The sequence below is a fragment of the Mesoplodon mirus genome (assembly GCF_964341445.2).
Source record: "Mesoplodon mirus genome assembly, chromosome: 9".
Lineage (NCBI taxonomy): Eukaryota > Metazoa > Chordata > Mammalia > Artiodactyla > Ziphiidae > Mesoplodon > Mesoplodon mirus.
The window spans coordinates 109,055,197-109,082,175 of NC_138985.1; the positions used below are offsets into that span (position 1 = coordinate 109,055,197).

Consider the following 26,979-nt stretch of genomic DNA (forward strand, 5'->3'; position numbering starts at 1 on the left):
CTCCTGGGCCTTCGTGGAAACTCAGTTTGATACACAGCTTAGAACAATCTCTACGGTCAACTCTTCAACAAATCGTTCCCAGCCCCAGCTCTGTCAGCGAGGCGTTCTTATTCACCATCTCACCGCGAGTTATGACCTGGGCAGGACAGTGATACAGGGGAGGGGGAGGGGGACGGTGGGACTAGTCCAGCGGGTCACGTTGCAAGTGGATGGCAGGTCCCAGGTCTCCTGTTAGCCTAAACCTCTTCCGCTGTCAGGATGGCAGTCTTCTCCGAGGGAGGCCTGGCATTGTCAACTTCAATTTTAATTCCATTTCATTTAAAAATAAACTAGGTCAGAGAAAATTTAGGAAAAGACACGCCATAAAAATCAAAGACAAGAAGGTCAGACCTATCCTCGTGGTTTACAGTCCAAAATGTTCCGGAGCATGCTGAGATTAAAGGCTTGCATGGGGAACAGAAAACAACCATGAGTAAACAAACCAAGATCTTAAAAGACTTATTTATAGCCTGTCCACAGCCAGGTAAGTGCCTGTCTGCGATGGGAACCCAGGGCCAAGCTTGCAACACACCAGATGAGCTTGGTGGGGCTGGAGTTCCAGGAACTGCCCTCGTCACCCTTGTGTCCTTTGTTAGGAGCAGCCTGGCAGCTAAGACAAATGACTTAGGTACGGGGAAAGTGCTCCTCCTTGGCATGGAACGTGAGCTTCGAGTCAGCTGGCCAGGCAGCAGCCTGCTTGGGAGGGTGTGGTTCCCGGCTGCCCAGCCCCAGGGAGCTGCAGGGAGAGGTGCCCTGACCAGGGGAGAGAGTGGGACCAGCAGGGACCTCGTAGAGAGCGCCTGGCAGGAGTAGGGGCTGCTGCTGAGGCCTTTGGTTTTTCTTTTTAAAGTAATTTGGGTTTGGTAAAGAACTATCCTTGACCTTTGACAAGAGGAGTGTTGTGGCTGAAGATAGTATGTTTTCACATATCACTGCTCTGACTAGATCCTAGTGGAGGGAGGGAAATGAATGGGTCCCCATGGGCTGACCTCTGGATTGAAAAGAGAATGGTGTCTCCCGGGTCACTCAGATCTGGAGGGGGAGGTACCCTAGAGCAGCACTGTTCAGGAGAACTTTCTGTGATGGTGAAATGTTCTGTATCTGTGCTGCCCAAAACCATGGCCACCAGCCACGTGTGGCTGTCGAGGCCTTAACTGTGGTGGGTGAGGCTGAGGACCTGAAATTTCAATTTTATTTGATTTTAATTAATTTAAATTTAAAAAGCCACACATGGCTATTGGACAGTACAGCCCTGGGAATAATGCTCCTATTGAGAAGAAGTAGAAATGTTTTCTGTCACCCCTGCCTCTCACCCCAATGTAGAAAGAGCTTTCTTTCGATGCTGGGAATAGTGGGTAGTCAGTTCTGGGGCTAAATTCTGGCTTTACCATGTAAGCTACGGGACCTTGGGCAAGGGACCTATGTAAGGCATGTAGTGTAGTACCTGGCACACAGCAGGCAATAAATGATAGCTATGGTCATTTAAAAAATAACCTCCCCATGTGGCTACTTGCACGGCATTTGTGGCAATGGAAGTTGTACCATGGAAGAAGAAGAAAAGGATTTTCCCCAAACAGAGCTCAGTCGCCATAGAAATTAACTGGTATCAAGCACACTGCAAGCTTAGAGGCTGAACTGATGTCCTAGGTCACATCTTGGGTTTTAACTTCAAGGAAAAAGAACTTTGAAGCAGATGTCAACTCGTGCCCATCACCATTCAGGTCTCGCAGTGCCTCCCAGCCCTCAGAGCCATGTCTGGGGCCCCTCATCCCTTACATTACATCGGCACACCTGCTGGCCAAGGGGCCACCTTTTCCCTCCACCACTCTTAGGTGGAATCTGCAGACGTGCATTCATTCATTCAGCAGACATTGACCAAGGGCCTATGATATGCTGGGCACTTGGGATACAGAGATGCTGAAAACACAGTCCCTGCCCTTTGAAGCTCAGGACCTGGTGGGAAAACAAAAGTGAGCTAAATCCCTATTTGAAGTCAGCACAGGTGCCTTAGGGAGGGAGGTTAGGGATCACTGTCCAATCTGGGGAGGTGGGAGGAGCTGGTGGGGGGCAGCATGGTCACCTAGCTGAGTGCAGAAGCCCTGGGGATACAGCCCAGAGCCAGGGAAGCCAGAGGATGACCAGGCTGATCTCTGCGAGGGACCACGCGGGTCCAGAAGAGTACCGGGGGATCGTTTGTCCAGCCGGTGTACCCTGGAGGTGGGGGAGGGAATACAGTGCCCTGGGCAGGACTCGGCTGAGCTGCACATGCCTCTTCCCAGAATGAGGTCACCGGCCAGCTGTTCTTGGCTGTGAGAAGCCCAGGCCTTTGTTAGGGGCCAGAGTGCAGCTGTTACATGAGCCTTGTGGAGTGGTGGGGATCGCCACGCCAGCCTCTGGCCCTGCCTGTGCGAAGAAGCATGGCTGCATTTGCAGAATGTTTCCGCGCTTCCATTGTGCTCACCACAGCACGTGAAAACGGAAGGGGAGATGCGTGTGGGAGTGTATGTGTATGAAAGCAGAGAAACGAAGTGACTCAGCAGAAGTCCCCCCCACACACAGGCAGAGCAGGGGATGGAGGCCTCCCAGAGCCCTTGGCATTCCCACTGAGAGAGATGAGTTATAGATGGTGGTGTCGGCTTCCCCCTCCCCTGTCCCCAGCTGTGTTCCTTTCTATGTTGGCACAGGTTACCTAGAAAATGCTGCTAAAAATATAGGTGACATCCTCAGGTATATTATTGATTTTGCCTTTGAAAAAATCTGGTCATTTACTAAGTGTCCCCATTTCTCCTGCAGCCTGCAGGAGGGATGAAAGCTGGTCCCTCTGGCAGGTGACAACTTTTGCAACAGGAGCTGGAGAGCTGGGAGGCACGGCTGTTCCATGAACCAAGCTCCACAGGCCCCGGGGCGGAGTGTGGGTATGGGTTATCATCAGTGGTTAGGGGATCCTTTTGTCAATGCCAGGAGAGCGCCCTGGGGTAAACATCTATCCTGGTGGATTCATTTCTCTGGGCTTCCCAGAATTCCTTCCCTGTTGCCTCTATTTGAAATACCAGTCTCCTTGGGATGTCTCACTCATGAAGCTCCACATACCTTGGTGAGGGGCTACAGGAGCAGCATGGATGGGGGTAGGGGTGGGGTGGGTCCTTGAGAGGCTGACAGTGACCCAGGGTGGACCTGCTGAGATGGACTGGTCCACAGGGCGAGCTGTGAAAGCTGGCAGGCCTGACCTTCAGGTCTGGTGTCGGGAGAAAGGGGTTGGTTTTACTCCGAGGGTTGGACCCCACCTGGAATTCATTTCCCAGGCTCTGAAAGGCACACTGGGCGCCTGCAGAGTTGTAGGAGGGACCTCCTGAGGCTGGGAGGCCTGTGTCTTCTAGAGCCCCTCATCAGGGATAATGCCACCCTAACAGCCATATCCACTGTCTGCTGTAAGGAGCCCTGCCTGGACCTTCCGGAATCCCAGCTGCTTCATCCACCTGGCAGCTACAGAGGGCCGGGGAAGAAAAGGCTAGCTGATGTTCCTCTAGCACTCTTTTTTTTTTAAAAAAAAACAATTTATTGTGAGCTTACTTATATACTACACTGGGCCAGCCAATTTGCATTATTATTTTGTTTAATTTATTTATTTTATTTATTTATTATTTTTGGCTGTGCGCAGGCTTTCTCTAGTTGCAGCAAGCGGGGGCTACTCTTCGTTGCGGTGTGTGGAATTCTCATTGCGGTGGCTTCTCTTGTTGCGGAGCACCGGCTCTAGGCACGCGGGCTTCAGTAGTTGCGGCTCGCGGGCTCTAGAGCACAGGCTCAGTAGTTGTGGCACACGGGCTTAGTTGCTCCGCGGCATGTGGGATCTTCCTGGACCAGGGCTCGAACCCGTGTCCCCTGCATTGGCAGATGGATTCTTAACCACTGTGCCACCAGGGAAGCCCCCTCTAGCACTTTTAATTAAAAAAATCATTTTCCTTCTCCAGCTTCAGTTTCTTTGTCTATAAAATGTAACTTTGGAGGCATTTTCTCACTCTGGATGAGATGATTACCTCTTATCCCGGTCGGCACACTGTTTCTGTTTGCAGGTCGAGACACCAGAGTGATGCCGGGAGAGTGAGCTGGGCCTCCCTTTCCACTGAGCTCTGCCACTTAGAGCTGAGGGTCTCAGGGGAGGAGGGAGGGTGGGGGAGCTGCTCAGTGTGTCAATTTTATTTTACTTTCCCATCTATGAAATGGGATAATAATACCTGTAGAACTTAGACGGCACATGATTATTGGAAGGCTCCCGCGAGATAATATATGACAAAGGACATTGTAATAAGAGAAGTAATATATAAGTAAGGGGCATTATTAAGTGACATTTGGAAACGAATTCAGCCCCGCCCTGTCCACGCCAACTGGTTCCCCTGGGTGTTATAAATGGCTTTCACAGGATATCTTTGTCTTGACCCTAATGGGCTGACTTCTGAAGAGGACTGGACCGTAGGGGTATAAGTGTCTCCTCTATTCCCCCATTCATCCCGATAGCATAACCCGAGCTGTCTCCCACCCATGAAACCCCTGCTCAGAAAGGCTCTGCCGGGGGCGTTCCTGCGTTCACTCCCTTCTCTCTCTTGCAAGGAAAGGCTCTGTCCCTCCAGCGCCCCCAGACCCAGTTTCCTAGGCGCTGGGGTCAGTTTGCGGGCCTGACCAGGCTAGCCCTGCCGTGGGATGAGGGAGGTGAGGATGAGGCTCTAACTGCTGAACTGGGAATCCTGAACCGGGAATGGCTGGGGCAGGGGGCCCGGGGGGAGTTGGGGCGACCCGGCCCTTGGGGCGTTCTGCCCCCGGACCGGCCCCCGCCTGGTTCCCTCTCCTGTCCCGGCGGGCGCTGGGCTCGCAGCCCTCCTTGTTCCGCCAGCCAGGTTGTTGGCGAGTTAGACCTCCCAGCCTCACGGGGCTGCTGTGCGGCTGCGGCGACGTCGGCGACTGCGGCGCTGCGGAGGAGACGGAGGGCTGGGGAGGCGGCACCACGTGAGTCCCGGGCCAGGCCAGGGCTGGGGCCTCGGCGGGAGATTACCGTATTTACCGAGGCCAGTGCCGTCCCCTGGGGGCGGGTCACTACAGGCGCGCTACCGTATTTGCCGGGAGCCGCGCAGACCCTTTCCGGGAGTGGCGAGCGCAGCGACTTAATTATGTATTTATCCAGGGTTGCGTGGTTCCCCCCGGGCGCTGCGGGAGCGGGAGGGCGTGGGTTGCATGAATTCCCTAAGGGAGCCGGGGCTTGCAGCGGAATGGGGTGGGTTGCTGCAGCAGAGTGGGAGGCCTACATATTTTAGTGGGGGTGGGGTTGCGACGCAGAGTTTACCATATTTCTCCAGGATCGCTCCGGCCTCAGGAATTGGCAAGGCTGTGCGCGGGGGGGGGGGGGGGGTCGGGTGGGTGGGGTCAGCTGTTTTGATTAATGCCGCTATTTGAAAAGAACAGCGGTGCGGGAGGCTGGCCGTCTTTATGAGGGTGAGGGAGAAGGGGCGCGGGAGGCGCTGCGGAGAGTTACCGTATTTGCCTTGGGCAGCGCAGACTCGAGGAAAGAGCCACTGCTGGAGGCCGGAGGAACTGGGGCGCAGCCTGGTCTGTGAGTGTGGGATGGGATGGAGGAACCTGGGGGAGACAGGGGGGCCATGGCCTTGGACCCTCTCGGCGGGCGGGGCCCTTGGTCAGGGGTATAGCTGGGAGAGTGGGGAGGCTGCCCAGAGACAAGGCCGGGCTGAGATTGGCCAAGGGGACGGTGATGATCTGTCCTTGCAAACGTCCATGCAGCTGCCTGGGGAAAGACTTGTGGGTGGGGTCTATTGCAAGTAGTACTTGTCCCCTTCCCCTGGGTGAGTGGTGTTCCACCCCAGCCTGAGGGTAGGGGGTGACAGAGGGGGTGCCTCTGGGACCCCACTCTGCCGATAGGTCCACTGAGCTTGTGGTTAGCAGAGAGATCTGGAAGTGTGGAGAAGGTCTGCATGGAGGACCAGGAGAAGGGCCAACAAGCTTCCCAGTTGGGTGTGGGGGAATGCAGGGGAGTGGCCAGCTCCTTCCCTCCGAGCAGCCCCAGCGCTCTATGCTCTAGCGAGAAGGAGCCTAGGGTTTTGGGGAGGTGTGAGGGTGGTGGCCACAGGCAGTGACCCAGAAGCAGTGGTCCTTTGGGTATTGATGGCTCTGTGATGGTGGCCAGGAGGGTGGTGGTCTAGTGTGTGTGTGTGTTTGTTTTGAGGGGAACTTAGCTGGTGAGCAGCTACTATGTTGAAAAGAGCTTTTGACAGGAAACTTGAGGCCTAGTCTTGGTTCACCTTGCTGTGTGACCCTGGGCAAGTAAGTGGGCCTCACTGAGCCTCAGTTTCCCAATCTATAAAATGGGGTTCAATAAGCCTGCCCCTTCCTCAGGGCTGTTGTGAGGACAGTGGGAAACAATTTAAGAGGAACACAGTGTCCTGGGAAAGAGGATCCTTAGGAGAACCAGTGTGAACGGGATGGAACCGAACTTGGGGGTGTTTGTTGAGCTTTGAGTGTTCCTCAGCCTTGGGCCAGGCTTTGCTGGGGCGATGCCAGATGCCAAGAGGAATCAAGCTGAGACCCGCCCTCTGGGAGCTCACACTGTGGTTCAGTGACTTGCAAACCTTTTACAGGCATGCCTCATTTTGATAAACAAAGAGCTGCTGCCTTAATGTTTAACTGAGGTTACTTTCAAGCTTACAGGGCTTTTGTTTCTTTTTTGAAGCTTTGCAAAAATATCTTTAAACCACTGTTGACCCACCCTTCCCTCCAGATTGGGGATGCACCTCCCTACCCCCCTTCTTGAGAATCTGGTTGGAAAGATAAGACGCATCCAGGTTCAGTATAACTTACAATACTAGGAGTCCCTGAGTATTCCTCATCAGCATTTATTCCACGCCTTGTGTGGCAGGCACAGTGTTTGATGTGGGGCAGAAAAGGAAGCAGCTCTGTCCTTAAGGTGCTCACAGGGCAGGGAGACAGAGGTGGCCTGACAGACCAGCATGCTGTGTGATGAGTGAGGGTCATAAGGTTGGGTCACGGGGCTCAGGAGGGGCTGGAGAGGTCAAGGAAGGATTCTAGCAGGAAGTGTCGTTTTAGAAGGGCCTGCAGGAGGGGTAGGATGTGATTAGGGGTAGAGGAGAAAGAGGGGCATTCCAGCAGGGGGACACAGGCTCCAACAGGACTGGAGAGTGGCGGGTTCTGGAAGCCGTGGGAGCCCAGGGGAGTGTCCTCCCTGAGGCTGGGGCCTGGGTGATCCTCGGGTGCCCCCTGACTACTCTGCTTCTGCCTCCCCAGGGGCCGGTGATTGCAGCCGGAAGTGCCCATGACCGAACTGGCGTCCTCCGGGGACAGGTCCCCTGCGGGGGACGGGGAGGAGGGCCTGGGGGACGATCGAGGCCTGGTCATCCACCACCCTGCGGAGGAGCAGCCGCACCGCTGCCCACTGTGCGGCCAGACCTTCTCGCAGCAGCCCAGCCTGGTGCGGCACCAGAAGGCGCATGCCGGAGTGGGCCGCGCGGCCGCCTTCGTGTGCCCCGAGTGTGGCAAGGCCTTCAGCGTCAAGCACAACCTCGAGGTGCATCAGCGCACCCACACGGGCGAGCGGCCCTTCCCCTGCCCCGAGTGCGGGCGCTGCTTCAGCCTCAAGCAGAACCTGCTCACGCACCAGCGTATCCACAGCGGCGAGAAGCCGCACCAGTGCGCGCAGTGCGGCCGCTGCTTCCGCGAGCCGCGCTTCCTGCTCAACCACCAGCGCACCCACGCGCGCATGCCCGCGCCGCACCCGCGCCGCCCCGGCGTCTTCGGGGAGCGGAGGCCCTACTTCTGCGCCCGCTGCGGCAAGAGCTTTGCGCGCGAAGGCTCGCTCAAGACCCACCAGCGCAGCCACGGCCACGGCCCCGAGGGCCAGGCGGCCCATTTAGGCCGCGTGCTCTGATGCGCGCTGGACCTGCCGCATCCGTGACCTCTGGAGATGGCGCTGGGCTTTGGCCGCCTCTCTGGCTGGGATCCCGGGAGACGGGGAGGGCTGGCTTGGGGTCTCAAAGGAGTGGGCCGCCTCCTTCCGCTTCTTCTCCAGGACCCTCTGGCTGGCTGCATACAGCTGCTTTGGGCCCCTGCGTTGGTTTTCCTCCGCAGGCCCACCCGGCTTAGAGCAGGTGAGACCCGGCGCTGGCCAGAGCCCGGCTCAGGCGTTCGGGGTCAGGTGGGGACAGGTGAGGGAGGTGGGGCGTACTGAGCTCCTAGGTCTACGACTAGCTTCTTACTAGATCTTCATTCCCTGAATGTCAGAGTTGAAAGCGACCTGGAGAGTGTACTCTCCACAATCCTCAGGCCCACCCCCAGCCCCTAGGGTCTCCTGGCACCAGCACTTACTATGTGGTACCCTTGAGAAGTCATTTCACTTCATGACCCAATTTGCTTATCTGTGAGTTGGGGCTAACGATGAGGGGTCCTCCTCCCTGGTATATTGTGAGGATTGTAATTGCTGTTAGCAGACAAGAGAGGGTGACGTCGTTAATTGAGCTCCCCAGCGTGCCAAGCAGTGTGCTGCGCAGGGCTCTTGGGAAGAGCACAGCCACAGGCCCTGTCCCCTGGGGTGCTCGCTCATACAGGGTGATGCCGACTTACCGGCTCTCGTGGGGACAGACTGCAAAGTGCTCTGGGAGACGAGGTGAATGGCGTCGCCCAAAGCAGTTTGATGGCTTGAACTGGGTCCTGGGGATGAATAGGGAGAACAAGGGTGTGGAAGGTCTCCAAGGCAGGGGTCCTACCTTGGAGGCTCACATTTGCTCTACAAAGGACTTTGTGGCAGGGAGAGGGGACACTGAGATGTTTAATGGGAAGAGCCCAGTGATCTCAAGTGCAGTTCAGGGACAGCTGGAAGCACTGGGGAGAGATGGAAGTGGGATGGGCAGGAGCCTCGAGGGTCCCGGGGTCACCTGGGCAAAAGAAAGTGAGACCCCCCAAGAGGCTTGGCCAAGTTCATGCAGTGAGAAAGGGGAGAGCCAGGACCCATCCCCCGGGCCTCAGATTCCAAGTTGATGCTCGGCGGCATGGGCTTCTCAGCCATTTGGCAGACAAGGACACTGGGGCTCACCCAAGCTGGCCCTAAATCACACGTAGGAGCTAGAGGTGCAGCGGTGGAAGCCTGGACCTCATTTTGGGTTCTGGACCCCAAGACCCTTCATTTCTACTGTATCATTGTTAAGAGAGGCTCTTACAGGTGGGAAGATGGGACTTTGGGGATGTGGGAATGTGAGCCTGGGCAGGGGCATCGCTAGGGGCTGTGGGTGTCTGAAGGGGACATGGCATCCTGGGTAGTGGGTTGGGAGGAAGGAAGCTGGGGGGCTGGCAGAGGACCTGCCCTCATAGAGCCCTTGTTCCACGCCCAGCCCCGTGCTCAGCGCTGGAGACCCATCCCTGCCCTCTGCCCTTCCTTAGAGCCACGGGGCTTCTCAGCGATCAGTTGTCCTCTGCCTGCCACCCCTAGGTGGCTGTTGCACTGTGGACTAGTACTTAGTGGTGGAGATTAAGAGATTAAATCGGGACCCAGGACATCTGGAACCAGTCACCAAGTGCCCTGAAGCCACGTTGTCTCATTGGTAAATGGGATTAGTAATCCTTGGGTGCTCGGTAGGGGCTAAGAGGATTCAAAGCCCTGGATGGGTGCAGGGGGCCCATGACTGCTCCCTCCTAGCCCTGGAGAGATGGCTGACGGGGGCTGGGCAGGGCCGCGTCCCACCCCAGACCTGACCCTGGTCTCTGTCTTTGTGAACAGATAAGGAGTGTACAGGACCTCTGGGCTGTGTGCAAGGCACATCTGACACAGTGACTAGGAATGGGGCCCTGGGCCTGTGCCCCGGCATGAGGACACGTCCCCTAAGAAGACCTACCTCGGGAGGTGACAGCGGAGGGACCGATGGAGCCTGGAACTGGAGGCAGGTTCTGCGCCCTGGTGGAAAAACTCCCGGACCTGCTGGGAGTCACAGCCAAAGGAGAGCTCATGCTGGACGCCTGGCTGTAAACTTGCCCTCTCCCCTGGCAGCAGGGACGGAGCCTGTGTGGGGAGCCTGCCTCTCTGCTCCCGCCTGGCCCACCAGAGACGGGAGGCGTATTGCTTAGTAGAACACAGCAAGTTGGTAGCAGACTCGGCTCCAGAGGCAAGACCTCCCCCCGATGTGTGCACATACCTGCAGGCTTCGCTCTTCTTTCATAAGCAACGTTCTTAACGCTTTTGGGGTCGTGACGCCCTCTGACGAGATGGCAAAGGTTATGAACCTTCTCCCCAGGAAGACACAGACAGTCACGTGGATGCAAGAATCTACGAGCAATCCCAGGAGCTCCTGGACTCCAGGCCGAGATCCTTGGCCCCGGGACTAACCCGCCACCCCTTCCTTACCTGACACAGAGCCCCGGGTCAGGGCCTCCATTCGAGTCGCATTTCATCCCCTGCCCTCCCCAACCCCTGCCCCTCCTTCCCTTGTTCAGGAATAAAGAATTCTGAGGAGGGGCCTCTTTTAGTCACTCTCTTATCTCCCAGACCTAACAAACAGCGCATCAGGTTTCTGGAGCCTCACTTCCCTTCCCCAGATGTTGCTGGAAGCTCGCTGGGCTGGGCTGCTCTTCTCTGGTTTGCAGTTGCGTGCTCTGGCTGTACCTGGCTGCCGCTCGGCAGGGTAGGGGGAAGGCTGGGGTGGAAGTGGAGGCTCCCTGCTGGGGCCCGCTGGCTCCGGGCAGGGAGAGAGGCCGGCAGACAAGCTTCTGTGTGTCCGGACTTCACAGCGGAAAAAGAGGAGGGTGGTGCCGGGCCAGCAGCAGGGCTAGGGCTCCTCCGGGCTTCACACCTGCGCAGGTTGGCCTGGAGCTCCCCAGCCTCCCCAGACTGGACCACCCATCAGAAAAGGTGGGACGGACTAGGGTGGGGCTGGGTTGTGATGACAACCAGACTTCATGAGGTAGTTTATAGTTAGTGAAACCCTTGGAGGTGGGGAGAGGCCTTTAGTCATGAAATGTAGGTCAAATCCCAGGGACATGAGTGCTGGGGGGCGTGGGGGAGTTGTGTTGAGGTGAGAGGTCCCAGGGCTGAGCTGAGGTTTGGTCAGGGTTGCCAGGAGGCCCCCATGGGTTCCTGTCTCCAGTGCAGTTTGCATGTAGGTTCTTACCGTCTGCCGCAGGCCAGGCTCTGGGATAACAGGCCGCTCTGGGGGAGGTCAGAGAAATGAGGCCCTGTGCTTCTGGAACTTCCTTCTCTCTGATCCTTGGCCCAACCCGGGGGACCCTCACAGATGCCCCTTCTCCTCTCATCTCCCTCCTCGGTCCTGCCTCTGCTTCCCCTGCTGTTGCTCTGGCCTGTGCCGCCCCCCCACCCGCCCCCCGGCCAAGCCCTCTTCTCTACCAGGCTGCCTTCCCGACCACCAAGCCCACGTTCCGCCCTTCTCTGAACAGTCCCCGTGTTAACACACTATCACACGCCTGAAATTCATGTGGAGTCTTATGCAGTAAGTCTCCTACATACGAACCTTCAAATTGCGAACTTTCAAAGACGCGAGCATGCATTCCATCAGCGTCAGGCGTGAGTGAAATTGCAGTTTGCCCCCCAGTTGTATTAGCTGGGTACCTAAGCTAACTTTGCTGGACTTGTGAACAAATTGGACTTACGAACATGTTCTTGGAACAGAACCCGTTCGTATGTAGGGGACTCACGGTACTCCTGTTTCCCGTGTGTGCGCACGTGCACGTGTGCATGTGAAACCTCCACTGAGACTGGGAGCTCCCTGAAGGCAAGGGCTGTGTCATTCCTTCTTGAACCCCAGCAGGGTCTAGCACAGGTCTGGGCTCATAACACTCAGGAAGTAGTTGCCGACTGGCTGGTGGGTCCAGTGCTGGAGGCTGTGGGGTGGGAGGCGATGGGAGGTGTGACGGGGAGAGGGACGTGAGTCCTCTGGTGAGTGTATCTTATTGGCTGTGGGCTGGCTTTCCTGGGCAATAACAGCTGCAGGAGGCCTTGGTTTCTCCCCTCCTTGGGGCAGTGGGACAGGAGAGACCCCCCCCCCCATCGAATCCGCAGGAGTGTGTGTCAATGGCTGTCCAGGCTGGATGTCTCCATAGGTTGCTGACACTTGCTGGAGCTGACCAAGGGGAATCAATGTTCTCTCAACATCAGCTCATGTGAGGAGTGGTCATTTGGGGCTCAGCTGGGAGCAGGGAGGTGGCATCCAGCTCCGCCTCCATCATTTCTTGAGGAGTTACGTTCAAGGTCACATAGCTCAAAAGCCACAGCAGTGAGTCAGCTCAGGCTCCCCGATATGGATAATGACCGCTACTTGGATGTGGGTAATGGATACCGGGGCCCCTTGGGTTAGTCCCCCGGCAGCTTGCTCGATGCACAGTGAGGCAGACCTGCTGAGAACCTTCGAGGTGCTTCCCTCAGCACCTGAGTGCTGGGCTACTCCAGGGCTGGCCCATCCCCACCCAGAGGCCCTGGCCGGTCACGTCTCTCTCCCGGCTCTGGTCTCCTTATCTGCTCCTCCTGCCTCATGGGTTGTGAGAATCGGATGAGTGTGTATATACACTGTGCGCACTGAGAAGCCCCACGTAGGGGCAGGGGCTGCCGTCATTGTCCTGACACTGTCTCCTGCCGCAGGTGGGCCTGCCGCTGACACTTCACTTCACAGCCCACGAGTCTTCTGCAGCAGAAGATGCTCTGGAGAGTGGAGTTACGCCAGACCTGCCACCGCGTTGCCGAGACTTGGATGAGCGATTTCCCTCCTGTTCCTGGTGAGGGCCTGGGCCTGGTCATGGCCAAGGTCACTCCAGAACCTTCCTTCTGTGCCCTGCTCTTTGATTCCGATTTGGGGCTGCATCGATTGTCTCTATCAACCAAAGAGGGTCCTGAGTGGTAGTAACGCAACGACAGGGTCTTTGAGACCTGGGGCTGATGGGGGTGAATCAGGCAGGATCCTTGTTCAACTCAAATCCACGAACACCAGAAAGGGGAACCGCAGGCTCCGTAACTGAGACGGGCAGGGACTTGACTGTGACGCCGGTTCTGCTCTCCCTCATGTCAGCTGCCTCCCCAGCTCGCGGGGCAGGAAGGCGTGGGCAGTAGCTGGGCCCTCCGCCAGCTCAGGCTCAGCTCCTGCCCTGATGGTCTGAACCCCTTGCAGGGCTGACTCTCGTCGGCTGGAATCAGTTGCTGCTTGCTGCCAGGGCAGTGGCTGCACCAGGCCTGGGGAACGCCACGTGCTGGACAGCCAGGCCTGGGCACACACCGCCTGGAGAGGGTCAGCTCCGCCTGGAGCCCGTGGTCTGCGCGTGGGGAAGGGACGGTTCACCAGGGAAACCCAGAGGCGAGAAGGCGGGTGAGTGGACTCCAGGTGGCTTGTTATAACCGCAAGATCACAGCCCCCCTCCCGACTCTAATCAGAAATAACATTTTTAAAATATATACAAAAACAGCAACGGGTTTATTATTATTATTATTATTATTTTAAAATATTTATTTATTTTGGCTGCGCCGGGTCTTAGTTGGGGACACAGACTCTTTAGTTGGTGGCATGCATGCGGGATCTAGTTCCCTGGCCAGGCATCGAACCCGGGCCCCCTGCGTTGGGAGTGCAGAGTCTTAGGCACTGGACCACCAGGGAAGTCCCAGAAACTGCCTTTTAACAAGATGCCCAGGCCGTCGTCGTGTGTGCAGGTGGTCTGCCCTACCTCACTTCCCCCCGCTTTGAGGGGGGCCTTTTGACTCCGACACGCCATCGACCCTACTGTCCAAAGGGAGCAGACTGAAGCGTGTTTTTTCTTAGGCAGCTTGTGGGGTGTAGAGACGAGATGCCTCCACCAGGGTCCAGGATCCCATCCACCGTCGCCCCCCTCCCCCCAGCCCTGGGGACCAGAGCATTCATCAGCTGTGCCCATCCTGACCTGGCCGGCCCAGCCTGGCTTTATGAGAATTTTCCATCAGCAGAGAACACAGCACAGGAGAGAAAAGCCCAGGAAAAAAGGCCAGGAAAAGGCCAGCCCCGAGAAAGCAGAGCAGTTCCTCCACCCGGTCTCTGCCCCCACCTTATGACCCCCTTCAAAACATCACGAAGCCTCACTTTCCTCACCCTAATAACGCCCAAGTGAGAGGATGTGTGCCATGGATGCTGTGTGCCCCGCTGGATCCCCTTTCCAAGCTATTGTGGGCATCGGCTGCTAATGGTTCACAGCTGCCTAGCTCAGGGGGCTGCCCCCAGCCCACCCCTACCACTGCGAGTGACTGCTGACCCCAGAGGGGCCAGCTCCAGTGCAGCATCTGCTCGGGGCTCCCGAGGGAACAGGCGACACTGGGCTCCTGCTGAGACCACATCCCTGGCTCCTTCCCCCACCTGAGCCTACTTCCCACTTCCCTTCTCCAGAGAGCACCTCCCAACAGTACTCGTTCCCCTTGAACAGAATCCTTGACTCAGGCTTCGCTTCCAAGGACCCCAACCTAAGGCAGTGTCTCAGAGGGAAACACGCTCCAAGGATCTTGCACAGACAAGAGATCGTGACTAGTATCTTTGTTTAGTTCTGCGTGGCACTGTAGGCTTTCATCAAAGAGCTGCTGGTAGATGGACAGATTGCAGGTGGCCCTGTGCTTTGTGAGATGGTGAAACCCACGTAGAACAAATACCCACTGCTTTTCTCGACCTAGCTTTAGACTTGGGTAGCATTTCAAACGCAGATGCTTCAGAGCAGCATGTTAGCTGTTGTGTTTAATAATAATCGTTTAAAAAAGGCTGTTGTTGGTCAGAACACCTGGGGACAGGGGCCTCTGAGATGGGGGAAAGACCCGAGGGGCTGAGCTGGTCCTTCCCCAGCCTGTGGAAATCTGCTAGGAGACAAGCAGCAACTCCTGAGATCAGGTATCAAGCACGTGGGTTCAAGAGAACCTTAGTTTATAGGAGCAGTGTGAACTGTGTCCGTGTGTGGGGCAAGAGGCGTTCCGGAGCCAGGTGGCATGATGGTGCATATGGGTCCCGAGAGGTGGCAGAGACAGTGGCTGAGGGACGGAGGGGACAGGCAGCCTCCACTGCATGCAAGCACTCCCAGAAATTACTGGGGGTGTGTGCGTTGTGGTCTCCTGCAGGAGGAATGGACACCATAGAGTTCTGGGGGCGGGGGAGCGCTCAATCTTTATCTGCACAAAAGAAGCAGCATGTTTCAGGCTGGTGGAGCGGGACACCATGGCCGTCGCTTTCCCACCTCGTCTCCGCACTAGCTCACGGTGCCTGCTGCCTTGAGGTTAATGCTTGTTCTCTCTGCTACTGCCCTTGACATCTCCGCCCTCTGCTCTGTGTGTCCCTCTCTGTCTCCCCCACAGAATCCCAGAGCCAGATTTGGTGTGACTAGTCACCATCCCTTGGACAGCGTTCATTCTCCCCACACTTCGATGTGGCTTGTGAGCCTTGAGCTGGCATCCAGGGGGCAGGTACACTCCAGACCCAATAGCTCCGGCCAGGGTGATGGCAAAATATGAGTCCCGGGAACTCTGAGGGATGCCTGAGCACATATTCCCAGGAGGGGGCTGACAGGGTCCGGGGCTGTCTGGCTTGTCCAGCCGGTGCTCTGGTTTCTCCCTCACTTTTACTGTGCAAATCTCTCTGCAGCCCCCCAGTGACCAGGTAGATGGCCTTGTTGCATGAATGTTGGTTTTCACTGGATTCATGCTCTGGGTAGCATGCTGGAGTTGGAACAAAAACATCCCTTTTGGATCTTCTTTCTGTTCCTATTGCCTCTCCCTGGTTGGTATATGTTTACAGTCACTTCTCCCTAACTCCTGGAGAGGGTTATATAAAATGGGACTGCTGGATTTGGAACAAAAACATCCCTTTTGGATCTTCTTTCTGTTCCTATTGCCTCTCCCTGGTTGGTATATGTTTACAGTCACTTCTCCCTAACTCCTGGAGAGGGTTATATAAAATGGGACTGCTCGCTTGGCCATCACTGGAGCATATTCAGGAAATCTTGCAGTATGAGAAAATCAAGAAACAGAGCCAGCGAATACAGCAGTCCCACTAACTGGACAACGTTAAAAAAAAAACCAGATATCACTGATAGATCGTATTCTGTGAATACAATCTGTGAATATTCTGTGAATGCAATAAAATTAGAAATACAGGCACACCTCTGAGATATTTCTGGTTCGGTTTCAGACCCCCGCAATAAAGCAAATATCGCAACGAAGCAAGTCACATGAATTTTTTTTGTTTCCCAGTGTATATAAAAGTTCTGTTTACACTATACGGTAGTCTGTTAAGTGTGCAGTAGCATTATGTCTTTAAAAAAACAGGGTACACACCTTAATCCAAAAAATATTTTATTGCTAAAAAATTCTAACTACCACCGGAGCCTTCAGTAAGTCGCAGTAGTAACATCAAAGATCGCAGATCACTGTAACATAAGTATTAACATATTATTTCATATTATAATAACGAAAATGTTTGAAATATTGTGAGAATTACTAAAATGTGGCACAGAGATATGATGTGAGCAAAGGCTGTTGGAAAAATGACGCAGATAGACTTGCTTGACGCAGGGTTGCTATAAATCTTCAATTTGTAAAAAATGCATTATCTGTGAAGCACAATAAAACGGTATGTACCTATAATTAACAAAAAACCCCACAAAAGCTTCTATACATTCAGGAATTTATGTGTTTATGTAAAAACACACTTATTAATAATTTACAGATTACAGAAGAAATTGCATTGGAAATGATAAAATATTTATGAATGAATGACTATGAAAACACTACGTTTCCTACCTTGTGTCATGCAAGAGGAAAATTTTACTCTTAAATGCATTCATCAGAAGAGAGGACATTTTGAAAATCAAAAAGTCAAGAGTTTAACTTAAGAAGTTAGGAAACGAACAACAGAATATGCCCAAAGAAGGAGAAAAATAATAAGAAAGATAAAAGTAAATTAAGATAGGAGCCCAGATAGCTTTAACTGGGAAGGCTTGTCAACCTCTAATGATGAGATAATTCTTCATATACAAACTGTTCCAGAGAATAGGGTGAAAAATACTCCCAAACTCTTTTAATGAGGCTGGTAAAACCTTGACAATGAAACCAGACAAGGACAGGACAACGAAGGAAAATTTTCAGCCAATCTCACCCATGAGTAGAATCGCAAAAATCCAAAATAAGATATTGGCAAGTAAAATCCAGAAATATATTTTAAAATGCATCATGACCAAGAAGGCTTTATCAGACAAATATAAAGATGGTTCAACATCAGAAAATTCTATTAAAGAAATATACCACTGCAGCAGGTAATGGAGAAAAAACATGAAAATCTCAATAGATGCAGGAAATGCATTTGCTAAAATTCAATTTATTTGCAATTAAAAAATCCAAACCCCAAACAAGCAAACGAAACAAAACAAAAACCAAACAAAGCTGTTTTTTTTTTAAAAATTATTTATTTATTTTTGGACGCATCGTATCTTCGTTATTGCGCGTGGGCTTTCTCTAGTTGCGGCCAGCGGGGGCTACTCTTCAGTGCGGTGCGCGGGCTTCTCATTGTGGTGACTTCTCCTTTTGGGGAGCGCGGGCTGTAGGCGCACAGGCTTCAGTAGTTGTGGCTCGCAGACTCTAGAGCACAGGCTCAGTAGTTGTGGCGCACGGGCTTAGTTGCTCCGCGGCATGTGGGATCTTCGTGGACCAGGGCTTGAACCTGTGTCCCCTGCATTGGCAGGCGGATTCTTAACCACTGCGCCACCAGGGAAGCCCAAACAGAGCTTCTTTCTAGGGTTACCTCTATTGTCTGTTCTGTGCAATCCTTCCCCCTTCCCATTACACTATATCTTCCTCCTCTGCTGCTTTTTTTTTTAATTAAAAAAAATTTTTTTAAGTATAGTTGATTTACAACATCATATTGGTTTCAGGTGTACAACATAAGGATTCAAATTTTTATAAATTATACTTTAAATTATTATAATAAAATATAGGCTATATTCCCTGTGCTGTACAATGTATCCTTGTAGCTTATTTATTTTATACCTCTTGTAGTTTGTACCTCTTGTCCCCCTACCCCTATCTTGCCTCTCCCCACTTCCCTTTTCCCACTGGTAACTACTATTTCTCTATGTCTGTGAGTCTGTTTCTGTTTTGTTATATCATTCACGTGTTTTATTTTTTAGATTCCATGTATAAGTGATAACATACAGTATATTTCTTTCTCGGTCTGACTTATTTCACTGAGCATAATACTCTCCAGGTCCATCCATGTTGCTGCAAATGGCAAAACTTGAGTCTTTTATAGGGCTGAGTAGTATTCCATTGTATATATACATCACTTCTTCTTTATCCAGTCATCTGTTGATGGACACTTAGGTTGCTTCCATATCTTGGCCATTGTAAATCGTGCTGCTATGAACATTGGGGTGCATGTATCTTTTTGAATTAATGTTTTCATTTTCTTCAGATATATAACCAGGACTGGGATTACTAGGTCATATGATCACCCTATTTTTATTTTTTGAGGGTCCTCCATACTGTTTTCCATAGTGGCTGCACCAGTTTACCTCCCCACCAGCAGTGCTGGAGGGCTCCCTTTCCTCCACACCCTCTCCAGCACTTGTTTGTTGTGGTCTTCCTACTCTTCTTTATCACACTTTCATGGGTAGGTCTTTGCCCTTTTTTTTTTTTTTAACATCTTTATTGGAGTATAATTGCTTTACAATGGTGTGTTAGTTTCTGCTTTATAACAAAGTGAATCAGCTATACATATACATATATCCACATATCTCCTCCCTTTTGCGTCTCCCTCCCACTAGGCCTTTGCCTTTGTTCCCTCTTCCTGGAATATTCTGGAATGTTCTGCTCCCAGATATTTCCAGGGCTCTCTTGTCACTGAGGTATGAGTATAGCTGTCATCTCATGGAGGTCTTTTCTAAACACTCTAGGTCAATAACTTCCCATCTATTCTTTTTCACATCAACCAGCTCTATTTTCTCTCTTGCATTTATCACAAACATGACCTTGTTTATTTATTTGTTTGCTTGTTCATTATCTCCCCCTTCAGATGTAAGCACCAAGGACAGTACAATGCCTGGCACACGTCAGGTGCTATATAAATATTTGTTGTGTTAACTGATATGGGTTTTTTGGCCATTACTGGGGCATATTCAGGAAATTTTATAATATAGCAAATTAAACTTATTAATAGTTTCAAATGTAATGAAATACTTTTGAGACTACATGTAACAACAAAGCTGATATGTTGCTCTCTGTAGATATTTATTGATTTCAACTTTTCAGTTTTCTTTTGGTATTTTGCAATGAAAAAATAGTCTGTAACATTTTTATAATTTTGCAAAACCTATAAGCCCTAGGCTTTCTGTCTATGATGTCTAATGGAAAAATGGACCTATTTGGGGGAATTATGTAATTTCTCTCTCTTTTTGTCTGTGCATCCAATAAATGGAATTTATTTCGTTTTTAAGGGGAAATTTGTGTGAGATTCTTTATTTGGTTGACTATGTGGTGAGGTACAGAGAGCTTACAAAAGCTGCATAGTCAGTCACGCCAGACTTTTCTAACAGATGCCAATGGGAGAGTGGCGCCCTCTAGCGCACATTTGGAGAACTGATGCTGAGTAAATTGGACTTTTGTTCTCTAAAGCCAGCCTGGCGACGTTTTTATTATAATGCGCAAGTCAGGGACCATGTAGGCGGTCAGTAAATACTTGCTGAATGAATAAATAGAACCATGAGGCTTTTCAGAGTGCCCTATGGAAGTGAGTAAAAAAATAAATAAAAGCAGAGTTGTAAAGTTAACTGTCCCCTTAGAGATGAAGTGAAGGTTGATGGCTAATACAGGGGAGAAGAGAAAATTGGAGGTAATGAAATTCGACACATGTTTCTTTTCTGAGTTTCCAGAAGGGAGAAGGAGAAAACATAGAGTAACTTTCCAAACAGAATGAGCCAAAAAGCTGGCAATGAAAGTTTGCTCATGAAAGTATTAGAGGGACTTTTAAAAAGGGAGTAGGCCCCAAAGGGGTTGATATGCCAACTCCATCGGCTGGCTGTGTCAACCACAGGGTGCGAGAGAAGGAAGCACGTAATAAGAGCGGGAAAAACAACCACTAGCTGAAAAGCTGTGGGCTGTTTTCATCTGTAAGCAAATCTTTAAAATGTAGATGTTACACTCACATGCGGAATCTAAAATGATACAAATGAACCTATCTATGAAACAGAAACAGAATCACAGACATAGAGAACAGACTGGTGGTTGCCAAGGGGCAGGGGTTTGGGGGAGGGATGGAGTGGGAGGTCGGGGTTAGCACATGTAAGCTTTTATATATAGAATGGATAAACAACAAGGTCCTACTGTAGAGTACAGGGAACTAAATTTAATATCCTGTGATAAATCATAATGGAAAAGAGTATATAAAAAACGAATGTGTATATGTATAACCGAAACACATTGCTGTACAGTAGAAATTAACACAACATTGTAAATCAACTATACTTCAATAAAAAATATTGATTAAATGTAGATGTTATTGAGGAAATTTGAACACTTATTGGATACTCAATAATACAGAATTGTTAATTTTTTCTCAGTTACAATTAGGTTATTGTGCTTACGTAGTAAAAGGATCTTTAGCTTTCAGAGATACATAGGGAATGAAATGCTCTCTGAGATTTGTTTCAGCATCGTCTGGGGCATGGGTGTGAGAAGGTGCAGTTAGAGATGAAACAGTGTTGACTGTGTGTTGATGATCTGAAGCTGGGCGAGAGGGGACCGGGGCTCATTAGAGCCTTCTGTCTACCATTGTCGTGTGTTGGAAAACTTCCGTAATAACAAGTTGAGGTATGTTTGTGCCTAATCCTTCTGGCCTTTTGAAAGTCCCCTTCTTAATACTCCTGAAAAAACTGAAGTGCTGTGGATGTTTTGGGGCAGAGGAGGTGTTTGAGGCTGACTGGGAGTGTTGGTTTGGAGCCCTTTCCTTCTGTCCAAGAGATCAGGATGGCTGCGAAGGGGGAGGGGCTAAGAAGATGCCCTGCTTAATTTACATGGGGGTAATGTCAATATACTAGTCCTTTCAAGATGGGGAAAGATGCTCTAATTAGATAATTGAGTCAAATCATTTTGTGGTCGGATTGACTTATGGATAGATTAACTGGAAAATCTGAAAAGTTTTCCAAATGCTACTGAGGAAATAAAATTGCAGCAAAGACCTCTTTGCTGTCCATCAGATAGTTGAGTATGAACCGACTTTTGACCTCTAGAATGTTAATTCTACATTGGAATGCTTTGAGGGTCTTTGTTATTGTTTTTGAACTAAATGTTTTTAAAAGGAAAAAATGACATAAATAATTTTTGAGAGAATCCCAGTTCTTTAGAGTGATTATGATTCTTCTGTGATCCCACGGGGGGAGGGCGGCACGGTGCCTCTGGAATACTAAGAGGGCAGGTGGGGGACACTGAGCCCCCTGCCAGTACTTCAGAGGTTGATGCCCAGCTGTAACAGAATACTGTGAGTGAATTTTTGGAAGTAATTTCCGTATTTGCCCTAATTTAGAAAAATTCTGAGGAACACTAGAAACGACTAGGGATCACATCAAGAAATGCAGCGTTAATGTCAACTTCCAGTAGAGACAGGTTCTGGGCTCCACGCTCTGGGTCTTCTTTCTGGACAAGGTGGGGCGGGGGGTGATGCCATGGGACTGGGAGAAGTAGATATTTGGACTGAAGAGGCTTCCGCTGACTTTTCAGTGGCCACTAGACAGAAGTGGCTGTGGTAGGAAGAGCGTGGGTCTTGGTGTTAAAACTGGGTTCGAATCCCAGCTCTGCCACTTCTAGCTTGGATCTTGGGGAAACTGGCTCCTAACAGGAATTGTCTGGTTCTCTGCACTCCAAAGGTTGCCCGAAGTAAGGCACCAGTGCCTGTTGGGGAGCGTCCCCCTCTTTCTTTTTTTGTTGTTTATTGCTAACTTAAAAAAAATTGAAATACAGTTGATTTACAATGCCATGTTAATTTCAGGTGTACAGCACAGTGATTCACATGTGTGTGTGTATACACACACACACACACACACACACACATACATATATCTATTCTTTTTCAGATTCTTTTCCCTTATAGGTTATTACAAAATATTAAGTATAGTTCCCTGTGCTAGACAGTAAGTCCTCATTGGGTATCTATTTAATATATAGTAGTGTGTATATGTTAATCCCATCCTCCTAAAATCTCCCTCCCTCCTTCCCCTTTGGTAACCATAAGTTGGTTTACTATGTCTGTGGGTCTATTTCTATTTTGTAAATAAGTTCATTTGCATCCTTTTAGATTCCACATGTAAGTGCTATCATATGATAGTTGTCTTTCTCTGCCTGGCTCACTTCACTCAGTATGATGTGTCCCCCTCTTTCCAAAGCACTTCCTTCGATGTCCGTTTCCAGGCTGCACCCCTCAATCTTTGCCCCAGCTGAGCACAGGCACCACCCCCTCCTGGCCACCTGCTTCTCACCCAGCAGGTGGAGGAGGTACATGATGGGGAAAGTCAAGGGGACCCTCGGGCCCGGAGGGGCATGGCTGGCCCCAGGGTTCTGAACCTGGATAGGGGTATGGAAATGGAATTGTCAGTGGGTTGAGATTTCCAGGACTTCTAAAAGGGCCCCAATAAACCCTCCAGAACTTTCACTCGAGGCTGGAAGAATAAAATGAGCAATTTCTGTTTCTCTAATTTGAGGGATTTTAGAAATGGAAGTGGGGGCTCCAGACGTTTCTTCATTTCCACAGTGAATAGAATGGAGGCAAATTTTCCTTGGGTTGGACTTAGTGCCTGAAACCCTTCTACTGGTACCACCTTCCAGCCATTAGTCCCCCCCACTGGGTGGGCTGCTGAGTCTGAAATGCCCCCCGAGCCTCATCTTCCCCTTCCAGATACTGCAGTCCCACCTGGTGAGGCCCGGATCCCTCCTTTCTGGCTGGAATCGTCCTGGGACCAGATGAGATCTGAGGAAGCCTGTGAGCTGCGGTGGGCGCTGTGCCATCCAGAAACAAGGGAGCTGAGGAGGTCCAGTTGCGCTGGAAAGACCCCAATCTGTTTGGGTCTCAGGCCTCACCTGTAACAGGTATATCTTGGTTGAAGGCCATGTACAAGAGGTGCTGTAAATTCATTGCACAAAAGTAAAACCACGTACAGGACTGGTGTGGAGGAGACCGCGAGAGGATGCAAAGAATGTAGGCCTGGAGATGGAGAGAGGATGCAGGAGGTGGGTGTGGGGAGAGCCTAGTGCTGGGCTCCCAGGGGAAACGCCTGAACCAACCCAAAGAGGGTCCACACAAGCTAGACTCTTGCAACAGGCCCAGCCCAGTGGGTTTCTGGGCCCTGGGCAGTTGGAGGAGAGAAGGGCAAAGTTGGACCAAGTGTGCCTGGAAGGCTGCTCCAGGCAGGGTGGGATTGGAGGTTGTGGGGAAGATGCTAGGGCCCAAAGCCAGGATCCCCTTGGTGGGACACGGCAGAGAGGCGCTGAGCCTGAGGAGTGCTTTGGATCCACAGGTCCTCCAACTGCAAGGAGGGGTGATGCCCTCAAGTTGGCGACCAAGGTGCCACTTCTGGAGAAAGCCCAGAGCTGCAGGAAGTGGCCAAGACACCTGCTCCACTGTTGCCAGCTGGGACCCCGCAGGTTTTTTGGTACCTCCCCAGCTCTCCCTTTCTAAAAGCAAGATAATAAAACCTGCTTCCTGTTTTCACTGATGCAGATTGTGATTACTTGGTGGGTTATTTTTAGGAGAGTTGCCAACATCTTCTGATGAGCAACTAATTCCAGGTGCTCTGTGGGGCCCTGGAGAAGCTGCAGGAAGATTGGATGCCTGATGCTTGGCTTCTCTTATAATTCATTAAGCTTCTGGAATGCATGTAATGAAAGACAGAAAACATTGTGACCAGAAGTCAGGGGACCTGGGTGTCACACCTTTGTGGTGAACTTTATTTTTTTTTAAATAGAAGGGTGACTTTTTAATTTTTAATTTTTTCTAGCTTTATTGAGATATTCTTGACATATTACATATGTAAGTTTAAGGTGTATGATGAGATGACTTCATAACCGTGTATATTGCAAAATGTTTACTACAATGAGGTTAGCTAACACCTCTGCCCTCACCTTTTTGTGTGTGTAGTGATAACATTTATGATCTAATCTCTTAACGACTCTCAAGTATATAATGCGGTTAACCTCATTCTCTGCTTCTCAGAAGGTGCTGACTCAGTCCTGGGCACCAAAGAGAGAGGCTTGTGGGGACCCCAAGGCCACCGGCTGCAAGCTAGGCTTTTGGGGATGTTTCTGTTTATCTCAAAAGTTCTTAGGAGGGCTTCCCTGGTGGCGCAGTGGTTAAGAATCCACCTGCCAATGTTTGAGCCCTGGTCCAGGGAGATCCCACATACCGTGGAGCAAATAAGCCCGTGCGCCACAACTACTGAGCCTGTGCTCTAGAGTCTGCGAGCCACAACTACTGAAGCCCGCCTGCCTAGAGCCCGTGCTCCGCAATAGAACAAGCCACTGCAATGAGATGCCCGCGCACCGCAACGAAGAGTTACCCCCGATCTCCACAACTAGAGAAAGCCCACTCGCAACAACGAAGACCCAATGCAGCCAAAAATAAATAAATTAAACAAACAAGCAAAAAAAGTTCTTAGGAGTGTTGAATTGTTCTTCATTATCTATCCATACTTATCTAAAATGCTCTGGAGGACTTCCCTGGCAGTCCAGTTGTTAAGAATCCACCTTCCAGTGCAGGGGACGTGGGTTTGATCCCTGTTCAGGGAACTAAGATCCCACATGCCGCGGAGCAACTAAGCCTGCGTGCTCTAGAGCCTGTGTGCCACAACTAGAGAGCCTGCCCTCCGCAACTATTTTTTTTTTTTTTTTTTTTGCGGTACGCGGGCCTCTCACTGTTGTGGCCTCTCCCGTTGCGGAGCACACGCTCCGGACGCGCAGGCTCAGTGGCCATGGCTCACAGGCTCAGCCGCTCCGCGGCATGTGGGATCTTCCCAGACCGGGGCACAAACCCGTGCCGCCTGCATTGGCAGGTGGACTCTCAACCACTGCGCCACCAGGGAAGCCCTGCCTCCGCAACTATTGAGTGCACATGCTCTAGAGCCTGTATGCTGCAACTAGAGAGAAGCCCACGTGCTGAAATGAAAGATCCCACGTGCCGCAAAGAAGATCCCGCGTGCCACAACTAAGACCCAATACAGCCAAATAAATAAATATTAAAAAAAATAAAATAAAATGCTCTGGAAGGTGGGCCATGGCTGGGCTGTGGTCTGTCTGAGCCCGGGCACTGTCCCTCAGCCAATGAAGCAGGAGCACCTGGGTTTAAGATGCAAGAAGCAATGGGCCTCTGAGGTCCCTTCTGGCTCCTGGCTTTTTACCTGTTTCTTTTTTTTTTTTTTTAATTTATTTATTTATTTTTGGCTGCGTTGGGTCTTTGTTGATGCACATGGGCGGTGAGCAGTCATTGCAGTGCGCGGGCTTCTCATTGCGGTGGCTTCTCTTGTGGCGCACGGGCTCAGTTGCTCCGCGGCATGTGGGATTTTCCCGGACCAGGGCTCGAACCCGTGTCCCCTGCATGGGCAGGCGGATTCTTAACCACTGCGCCACCAGGGAAATCCCTGGCTTCTCACTAGTGTTTCGGCCCCACTTGTTCCTGGTGCGCCCATGTCGCCTTCCTTCTGCTCATTAAAAATCCTGCTCTTGCCTCCCCGCCAGCCAGCAGCCCGGATGGCAGGGACAGATGTCCTTCTGATAAAACCAAGGTGGTAGAAAAGTCCTGCCAGATGTGATGATAGCACCTGCGGGTGGAGCAGCAGCCCTTGGCATTCACCATCCGGCCTCCCTCCCAGGGAGGGGACTACAGCCCCGAGAGACGCCTCTTCCCAAGGCGATGCTGAGTCTAGACACCTACATCAGCATCATGTGCCGGAAAGGGGAGAGAAATTAGATGGCAGCTGGAGGGGGAGGCGGGGTGAGAGAATATTCTTTTTTAAAGATGGGGGAGGAGAAGGTAGGAGAGTTATGGGACTGGGGGGCGGGGGAGGTGAATGGACTACAACACAGAGGGATGATGCCCCATTAGAGCCCCTTGAGGATGGTGATCCTAGTGTAAAGCCACTTCTGCCAGTAGGTTTCTGTGTCTCCCCTCGGCGCCCTCAGCGGTGCAGGCGCAGGCATGGTGTTGATGAATCCGCGCCACGTTTCCCCCAGCACGTTCATGTTCTCCTCTGCCTGACAGCCTCAGACTGCCCTCTTCCTGACTCTTGACCTCCCTTTCCCTGAAGCATTAACTTTAGAAAACTTGTCATTGCAAACTCTTTCTCTGCCCCTTTGAGATGTAACTCTTTTTAAAAGCTTCCTGCCAGTTTTACAAGCCAGATCTATCTTTCTCAAGGATGTGAGAGCGTCCATCCCTTTGAAACGTAACGACCAAGGGAGATAGCGCCCCATCTCCCTTCTCCCCGGGAGGGTCAAGCCTGACTCTGACGGCCTCCAGTACTTTTCCAGCAGCTCACCCCAGCCTTGAACAGCCTTCCTGGTGTTTTCAGCGCTGGGTTCGGTCTTAGTTCTGGCCTCTCTCCCCTGTTATCAGGGCCTCGAACAGTCTTCCCGGCCTGGTCGCCTTGGTCTCCTGCGGCTGTCGCTACTGTTGTTTTAGTTGATTTTATTCAGGTAGAGTTGATTTACAATGTGTTAATTTCTGCTGTAGAGCAAAGTGATTGAGTTATGCACACATACTCACCTTTATCCTGTTTTGTCTTAGTTGTTTTCAGTGGGAGGGCTGGCGTGAATAACGTGGGAAACAGGAATCAGTCATGACCTTTTGGCTTTCTCTGCCTGCCCTGCCTCTAGTGCCTCAGACTCAGTGTCCCCAAGCTGAGGCGCTTGTC

General features: G+C 51.5%; 2 protein-coding genes across 4 annotated transcripts in view; both read left to right on the top strand.

Moving 5' to 3' along the window:
* Nucleotides 1–26,979, top strand: part of ZNF775 (zinc finger protein 775) — a 180,727-nt gene that overhangs the window by 23,130 nt on the left and 130,618 nt on the right. The window lies entirely within an intron of this gene.
* Nucleotides 350–8,631, top strand: LOC309810490 (uncharacterized protein). 3 transcript variants are annotated; one of them, XM_082632516.1, is made up of 2 exons: nt 350–523; nt 7,342–8,631. In XM_082632516.1, exon 2 carries the CDS (start codon nt 7,370–7,372, stop codon nt 7,979–7,981), a length of 612 nt encoding a protein of 203 aa, XP_082488642.1. In that variant the 5' UTR covers nt 350–523; nt 7,342–7,369; the 3' UTR covers nt 7,982–8,631. The 3 variants fall into 3 exon arrangements, with proteins under 3 accessions (XP_082488642.1, XP_082488641.1, XP_082488640.1); XM_082632515.1 differs by lacking the exon at nt 350–523 and adding an exon at nt 5,138–5,200; XM_082632514.1 differs by lacking the exon at nt 350–523 and adding an exon at nt 5,574–5,638.

What these genes read in the sequence shown, in the direction of transcription:
- LOC309810490 (XM_082632516.1), top strand. Translation starts at nt 7,370, where the DNA reads ATGACCGAACTGGCGTCCTCCGGGGACAGGTCCCCTGCGGGGGACGGG.